The sequence below is a fragment of the Adiantum capillus-veneris genome, chromosome 10 (assembly GCF_014529385.1).
Source record: "Adiantum capillus-veneris isolate H3 chromosome 10, ASM1452938v2, whole genome shotgun sequence".
NCBI classification, from domain to species: Eukaryota; Viridiplantae; Streptophyta; class Polypodiopsida; order Polypodiales; family Pteridaceae; genus Adiantum; species Adiantum capillus-veneris.
In genome coordinates, this window is record NC_140940.1 from 33823007 (window position 1) to 33832196 (window position 9190).

General features: G+C 43.4%; 1 protein-coding gene across 1 annotated transcript; it reads left to right on the forward strand.

Moving 5' to 3' along the window:
- The first annotated feature begins 6063 nt into the window (after nt 1–6063).
- On the forward strand, nt 6064–7125 carry LOC147448667 (uncharacterized). Its single transcript, XM_086521433.1, has one exon. The coding sequence runs from the start codon at nt 6064–6066 to the stop codon at nt 7123–7125; it is 1062 nt and encodes a 353-aa protein (XP_086377559.1).
- The last annotated feature ends 2065 nt before the right edge of the window (nt 7126–9190 follow it).

A 9190-nucleotide genomic window follows, 5' to 3' on the forward strand; every position in this document is an offset into this window, starting at 1 on the left:
CCCGTGGTAGAGAGCTTCTTCAGGATACGTTGTACAGGGAGAGGAGGAAGATCCTCCACTCTCTTTCCAAAACAACGAGAGCAGTAGCCGAACCACACTTCTCTAGGACATGGGAATCTTCTTACCACTTCTTCTTCCGGATTGTTGAAGTGGATTGGTAGCACTCGCATGTGTCGTGCAAATTGGTAGGCGACCTTTCGCCGCTTAGCTTCGGATGACTTCCTCTTTGGCAAACTGGGTACAACCCGGCTTTCTGAGCTTGAAGCACTTGCTTGGCCAGATGCTTCTCCCTTCGGGGTGATGTGTTTCCAGACTGGCTTATCTTCTCCTTGCCTTTGGCTCGAGCAGCCCCTTTAGGCCACTTTGGAGTTATAACTTTGACTGTAGTTTCTTTAGGGAAAAGAGGTCTCACCGTTTGCTTCCCTTCCTTGATTTGAATGACTTCTTTGCGATGAATGTCGATGTAGATGACTTCAGCCCTTTCGCTGCCTTCGTTGCTAACACTCATTGACAGTGTGCCTTGGTTGACAACAGTGATGGCACTTCACCGACCTCCCACCTGATGCTCTCAATTTATAGTTAGAACGAGCGACACGAGATGGAGGATTTACCTCTTGAATGCTGACGACACTGCAGCCTGGCAGTAGCATCTCAATGAAGGTGGCTAGTGTCTCTTTTGTCTCCTCTTCTTCCGTCTTCCAGTTAGAAAATTCCTTCAGCCATTCGTCCATGATTGATAGTGGGCGTCACTTTCAGCATTGTAAACTGAAGGGTCTTAGAAATCCCTCCTCCGTGGGGGCACCAAATGACGGGAGCAAAGCGAACCCCGAACCCCGACGGCCTCTAAAACACCAGGGACCGAATGGAGCGCCTCGAGCCTGTCATGGTAAAGCAAACAGGGGGCACCACCTAGCTTCAGCGGCTAGGACGCAAACAACACACCACCATAACAAAGTTTTCATTCAAGAGAGATGGATGCTTGGGAGTAGTGATGAAGAGGAAAGGGAATGAGATCAAGTGAGAGAGAGAGAGAGAGAGAGAGAGGGGGGGGGGGGGGGGGGGTATAGCGGCTTAGTACTTAGGCACCACAAAAGGATGGCGAATCCGCACACCCTTCACACATACAACAACTCACTCCAAACACAAGACTAGGTGGCGATTCCGCACACCTGACATGGGCAAAACATTGCAAGAAAACATACTCACAAAACCTCAAGCTTTATTTAGAGAATAAGGTGATGAAATTGGGAGCATAGGGTAGGGGAATGAGAAGGGAGAGAGTGGTAGAGCACATGGCGGATAGGTGGGAGTTGATGGCGAAGACTCGCACGAGGGTTATGGCCATCATCCTTCATTTAGTTGCCCTTCATCTTCCATAGCCAAGGGTGTATAGGTCATGCTCAAGACAAGCATGGTGATTGCGGTGATGGTGATGGTGTGGGTGTGGGTGTGTGCACTAGGCACACACTGCATAGTGTGTTCTTTGGTAATGTTGTGTGTGTATTTAGTGTGATGGTGACCCCTAGTTATATAGGGGAGGAGGGAGGAGAAATTCTAGAATTTAGAAATGAAGAAATCATTATCTACATAGGCCATGTGACTGTGGGCCCCACTTGTCTGGCTGTGTGTATATGTGCCAAAACAGCAGTCTCATGAGAGAGAGACTAAGAGAGAGAGATGGGTTGATGAAAAAAAGTGAGAGGTGACATGGAGAATAAAGTAATTACAAGAGGGGAGAGAGGGGAGTGTGTTCAGAGGTGAATCTGTGTGCAAGTGGTGTGAACACAAGAAAAATCAGGTAACCACCGGGTGGGGATGGGTCTGTGGGCACCTTTTTCAGTGAAACTGAGTGTGTGTGAGTGTGGGGGAGGTTATTTAGCTACAAGACAAGAGACATGGCACCCTTTAGAGAGAGAGGGGGTATTTGGGTCATGGGATATGATAGGAGAGAGAAAGGGGGGGTGGGGTATACTATTTTGGAAGATAGCATAAGTTGCATGTGAGTTAGGGTGCATTATTGGTGAGTTATAATGCATTATTGGTGAGAGGTGGGGTAGCTTGAGGGAGATAGAAAGGAGAAAGACAAGGGGAAGAGAGAGGGGGTTGACCTTTTGAGTGGAGGAGAGAAAAGGGACACAGGGCGGGGCAACAGTGAAGAAAAAGGAGGCAAGGTGGGATGGGCTACCCCGCAGGCATGAGGTGGCCTATTTTACCTTTCTCATATATTTACATAATCATACTTTATTTTTTCTTACTTTTTTCCAATGCCTTTTATCACTCCCTCCCTAAGAGGAGGTTTCCATGGGGTGGGGACGAGAGAAGAGGGGTATGGGAGCTTGGCTTGTGAAAAGCCCCCATCAGTGTGTTGATTAATTGAGTGATTTTTAGTGTGATTAGTGCTTGGGCTAGCATTGATTATGCTTAGAACATCACAAAACAACCCACACACATCATTAGTTCTTGATTTTGATCACTAATTTTGACCATCAAATTCACTAATTTTCCTTAACTTTGATGCTAATTTTCCATTGATTGGTAAGTGTTTTTTGTTCTACACACAAGTAGAAAGTGAGTTGGGTGTATGGACAACATGCCTATGTGATCCACACACTCATATCCTACTCCATTTGTGCGCAAATCGTAGCCAAAATCACCCATTAATCACTAATTTTCACTAATTTCATTCACTAATTATTTGGGCAATTTGAAAAAGTGCTAATTTGGATTGATTATTTGATGCATGTTCATGATGATTATGTGTTTACATTCATGCTAAACGATGCTACACATTGATTTTGTGTTGGTTGTGTGTAGGTGATTTTACGGGATCGACACACACACACACACACTAGTGTGTTGGGCACTAATCAAGTGCTTAATCGCTGAGTTTGTGGCTAATTAAGGTGTTGAAATTAATGCTAATTCTTTGATTTTAGGTGCAGGGTCGGTTCATAAACCAAGTACATTCGTAAAATGCAAAACTAGGTGCGGTTTATGCCCGCTTGACTGTAGGTGGAAGTGCCTAATTTGGGGTAATTTGGGGCTGTTTTGGAGTCCAATTTGCGTATGAGAAGCATGTGATTGCTTATGGTTGTCAACGAGTTATGGTTATGCTTTTCTAATTCCGTTGTGATGCCGAAATGCTGTCGAAATTCGGTCAAATTTGGTTATGTATGCTTATGTGCATGATTTGATGCAAAAAGCGTGTTAATGATTGATTAAACTTGAGATTTGGATGCTCGAATTGATGTTTAATTGATGCAAAATGTTGTTTTGAGTGCGATTAGTCATCGTGCAAGGGAGGGTGATTTTTGTGTTTAGTTAAGCGCAGTTTCGAGATGATTTGTGTACTTAAAGAATGATGTTTGTGCGATTTTGATTAAGTAAGTAATCAATTTCGGTGATTTGATTGCTTGACTGCAAATGTTTAGGTCGGGGGGCTGATCTAGAATTTTTGGGAATTTCTGGTAATTTTTGGCATTTTTTTGGTTATTATTGGCAATTTTTGCTAGTTTTTACTCAAATGTGTTAAATTATGCTAAGAAAATTGATAAATCGCCTAAGTGGGTGAATTGTGGAGTGCCGGGGCAATTTTTTTTTTGTTTTTTGAGTGTTTTTGCGTGTTAGTTAATTTTTTTATTTTTTTACATTTATAGGTTTTTTGTTTGATAAGATTTGATTTTTTTATTTATATTTGTGTATTTTTTTTATTATTATTATTTTTTGTGTTTTTCTATTTTTGTGTATTGTGATTGTTTTGTGCTTTTCAGAATTATTTTTTTTGTGTTTTTTATATTTTTGTGTTTTTTTGGTATTTTCTTTATTTATTATATATTATTAGTAATTTTGTGCATGTTTGATTTTTTGGTGTGTTTTTAGAATTATTTGTGTTCATTTTTGTATTTTTGTATGTGTTTTTTGATTACTTGAGTAGTTTATTAATTTATTTTGTGAGCTTTTGATTTTTTGTGAGCCTTTTCGAATTTTTGTATGATATTTTTGAAATTTTTAATGTATTTCTTGTATTCTCTGTGTTTTTGTATTTATTTTGTGAGTTTTTTGAATTTATGTGTGTTTTTTTTGTTAATATAATTGTTTGATTTTTTGTTATTTAAAAAAAATATATATATATATATATATATATATATATATATAATAAAAATAAATGCTCACCTGTCTCCCTGCCTCGCCGCTTTGACTAAGGTTGGCCGTGATTCACGCTGCCGAGTCCTTATACGCCCGTGTGCTGCCCGCCGAGACGTCCTACGCGTTCATTGTTGTGCTGGCCGCCTTGACACCCTACGCGTGCTGTCCGCATCGTTCTCCTACGCTTTTGGTGCGCCTAGACCTCCTACGCGCTGCTGGCCCAAGTCCTCCTACGCATGCATGCGACGCTCCCGGGTCCTCCTACGTTTTCTCTACCCCGTTGATTGCGCTGGGCTCACACGACTTGGCCTGCCTGACTTGGCCCGCGAGGCACACAAGCCATTAATACCACTGTTGGCGCACACACACTACTCTGCAGTCTTGCTCACGGACCCCGCCACGTAGCTTTGTCTCCTAGCTCAAGACACACACAACTCAGATCTTGCCTGTGCAGCCATCTCAGGTCCGCAGCCTAGCCGCTTGCTTTCACTGCAGCCCGCGTGCCTGGTTCGCTGGTCCCGCCATGGGCCTCGATTGGCCGCTACTCGCTCTCAGCATTGCAACTGTAGCCTGGCCCCACACAAACACTTGCAAGCATCCTAGATTCTCTCTCTCTATCTCTTGCAGCGCACCTACCCCTGGGCCCTCGTTTATTATTGCCTTGCCTGGATTGACGCTGAACCCGGAGTTTCATGCCGCATAAACCTTGTTGACCAGCCCCGCCTTGGCCTGAATGACTTGACGCGACTCTCTCCACACACACACACACCCGTTTTTCGAAAATGCCAAATCAATTACCTACCGTCTTTGCCACTTATGGTGTGGAACCATGATGAAGTTCTGTTGGCATTTGAGATCCAATGCGTGCAAACTGCAGTGGACCTGACCCGACTCGCGTCGTCAATAGCATAAAACATACAATAGTTTTCCATTTATTCCCCGTCCTTGGTGGCCGATAGTCTCCACAACCCCACCAGATTTTGCCGCTTTCAAGTGGCCCGGCCATTACACTCTCACACTGATCAAAAATACCCTTGCATGCTGCCTATTTTGGTGCCCTAGTCCCACACAACTGCATCCACTCCTCACGTAATTTTGTAAATGCTTGAAGCATATTGTAGGCCTACCCTCAGTACTGGGTTGTGCCATCCGAGAGTCCGTCGGACCTCCTTTGAGTTTAATGATCGAGTTTTTTGGCTTGAGTTTGCTAGCTCAAATCGACGGAGCCTGCATGGCGCGTCATTAACAACCCCACAAACTTGTTTGATTGACCACACACACTTATGAGGCGTTGCCAGTGCCGATAATGGCACAATAAAACACACACACTTGCCAAGACGAGGCCGGAAAAATCGGCATAGATGAGGAAATAACACGCCCAAAGCCCACAATACACGAGCTCCGAGTCGAATTCGGGAAATCTCTGACAGCAGTAACAAAAGGAAAAGAGGGCTTCAAACATTCGCATAGCGGGTGATTCACGCATCTCCCACTAAGTTGAGATATTTGCTGCCATCACACACGAGGAAGGCTAAACGGCAGCTTCGGAGTATTCCTCTAACAACGATAAGCAGGATTCAATTGATCATGAAATTTTGCTGTAGTAACTGGTAGTGGCCATAGGGAGGCCGGAAACTGAGCATTGCCAGGCAGAACTTTCCATGCAAGTCATCAAAAGAGCAAATTTCATCGATCAATCAATTGGAATCGAGGTATCACAAAGTGAGTAGTCGTTGCAGTACAGTGGTAAGTATCTTTCCAACTAGTGCTACAACTATACAGGTAGGTCAAATCGGAGAGATCACAACTAAGCCTAGCAGAGAGCTTTGAATTTGGAAAACCACTGGTCACCTGTGGGAGAGGCTAGAAAAAGGGAATACAAGTGCTCAGCAGGTCAGTAATAGGGTTGAAAGAAAAATGGAGCAGCAGATGCAACAGCCACAGTCAATGGCAACATCAACAAATCAAAGTAGTTATGATGCAACTTCAAGCTCATTAATAACCGTCAAAACAGTTGGCGTCAGGTTGGAGTTAATAGGTCATTTCAAAGACTTTCCATGCTACATGGATGATGCAAACAATCGCTATCTAAAGTCCAAGCAAAATGCTCTGAAAAGCCCGACAATACAGGTTGTGGAAGTAGACGAAGCTACCAACATGGCTAATTCACAAAAGAACCTAATGGAAGATTGTTTAGGATCGGTGTACATGAAGCTCAAACCAGGTAGTGAGTTGGACATAATAAAATTCCGCAGGCAAGATCTTCCAGTGGTTAGCAGTTGTCGAGTCACTGTACACTTGATAAAGTCAAATTACAAGGACAAAAACTGTAGCAGTCTCTATAGAGATATGGAGGGTAGATGGTACAAAGCAGAAACACCTCAACAAGAAACGGAAGATCCAGATCAATGCTTCATAGCTCATGAAGATGGTTCAAAGTTGGGTTACAAATACATGTCGACAAGTGGTAATATTTACCGCTTGATAATGAGCTTACCTTTAGCTTTCAATGCAGATACAGTGGTAGCTCAGAACAGAGAAATCACTCAAGAGACGGGGCCTACTATAATCAATCTGCCAAAAAATGAAGACACAGTCAATAGGAAGGAATTCCTTGAAGCCATGTGTAAACGAAGGTTGCCTTCAACCGCTTCAAAAGTCAACAAGCCAATTTATGTAGATTCTGATGGACAAAGATGGGTTCAAGTCACGGGGATAAGGACATTTTGCGAGTCAGTTCCTAGGACACTATGGGCAACGCGCATTGGGGATAGGAGCTATGATATAGATGGAAGATGCTATGAATTAGATCTTATTGCAGATAAATTCTCGGAAAGAGGTGCAGCTTTCATCTTGTCACCTTCAACTCCACAAGACCAAATTGAGCAACAGACACATGATGAAATGATATCTAACCAGGTAAATATTGGTCACACTGCCACTATTGCACAAGCACCTGGTGTGTGCGTGGTATATTAGCTCGCTGCCATGGTGGATGTGTCTCTGATTCAGTGTCTGTATGGACCACTCGAGTCTTGGATGGTCCTGCTTGTTATTTCTTGCACGGCTGCTCCCTATCAGACTCTGGTGTTTGCTAGGCCTCTTCTTCTCTCCAGCCGTGGGCGCATTGCTTCATTCTTTATCTAGGTGTTTCTTCTTAAGAACGGAAAGATTCTACAGCCCTCGATGACTCTTGTGCCCTACTACCATGCCCATTGCTAGAAGAGTGCTTGGAACGGCTAGGTGTTCGTGGCCGTTTTCTTGTGCCTTTAAGCCATGCCGGCTTCTCACATCCTTGGAGAGTGTTTTTGTTGGCAGGCGGATGCTCTTTTGCGGTTTGTTTGGTGCGTGCCTTTCGCTATGGTAAGAGCTCACTTGTGCTTAACAAATGAGTGGTTTATGAGAGAATGCAATATTTATAAGGATCCATTTAAAAAGGGCCCTGTTCACACTAATTTTGGAAAAAAAATATTATTTTCAAATGAACATGTTGTTAAGAGTTGGACCCTGCATTCACGTGTAGTGACTCGCACAGAATCCACTTTGACCCTTGTCGCACTCTGCATTGGCACCATGCAGCATGCTTGGTGGGGCCTCGCGACATTTTCCACTTATTGCAATGCTCTTGACGATTCCATTTTAGCACTTCAATAGCAATCTTGGATTGTCGTGCATGTTCCATTGTGAGCTTATGAGCAAATGTTGTGCGAAAAAACCAGTTGAACATCTCCTCCAAATAATTGGATTGCACCATTCCACCACCATGTCGAGTATTTTTTAAGTACACCACCCTTGCTCGATAATGGGACTTCTCCATGCCTTGAATGCTAGAAATTTCAAGCGATCCATATTTGTGCATAAAAAATGCACCATGCGCAAACAAGATATGAGGTTCACATGAGTAAATGATCCACATTATTTGATGAAAACAATCCCTTGTAATAAGTTCACCACGTAACATGGATTACCATGTAATGTGTGATGTTATTTTCAACCCAAGAAAGGGTGAAGACCTTGGTAAAATCCGCCAAGGCTTCTTGAAAGGATTGACGTTGTTCTTCTGATGTGCTATTAAGGCCCATAAGCTTGACCATTTTATCAAAATGTGCCCAAACTTGCTTGCGTTTGTTTGCAAGCTCGCCATTTGAATCATTTTAGCTTTGCATAACTCCTTCCAAAGCTCCCAAAGGTGGTATGCTTGCTGGTTGAGCTGTTTTGAGCAACATATCGACCTGGCTTTCCTTGGGAAACTTTCTTCAAAAAGTGTCTGGCTTTTTGTCCACTCATTGACACTTGTTGAGCAATTTCATGGGCCTCCCGTGTGTTCTTTGCAGCAACGATAAACACATTTCCACCGTGACAGCCAATGGAATTCAAGAGTACCTCCACTCTTTCGATCATTTCCTAGGACTTTTCCAATGGTTTCATTATGAAAGCATAGTCAATGTGGAGCTTCAATAGACTATCAAAAATATGCATGAATGCATGTAATGTACAAAAATGTACATTCGATAGAGGAAATGGAAAGATTGGATTTCAAGCGCGGTCCTTTTGATCACGGTCAGGGGCATTGAGCATGGGACATCTCAGAATAGACGCTTCTCGTTCTCTACCTTCATCTCCAATATCACAACAATCCAACCCTTGTTCTCCATGCCCTTGCCATGGAAGCATGGAATCGACCTTTGTAGTGCTCTTGTGTGATTTTTGTCCGTTAGGTTTGTACCCTCAAGTGCAAAATGGACAAGGCATGAGAGAAGAAGTCCCTTGTTTGCAGCCAAGCAAACACTTTATGGTCTTCAAGTCCCTACCTAAGTGCCACTCCACATCATAGCTACCAAAACCCTCAACCTCCAACTTCTGACCTGCAATTTGGGAGAGTATTACTTCTGTGATCCATGGAGTTCTCTCAAAAATCCATGAAAGTACTCCATTGGTCTCTTTGGGCACCTCAATAGCACCCAACCACCAAATGTCTTTCTCTGATTTCACGCTAAAAGACAGGGTGGGAGATGGCTCGATTGAATCCCTTCGCTTGGTTTGC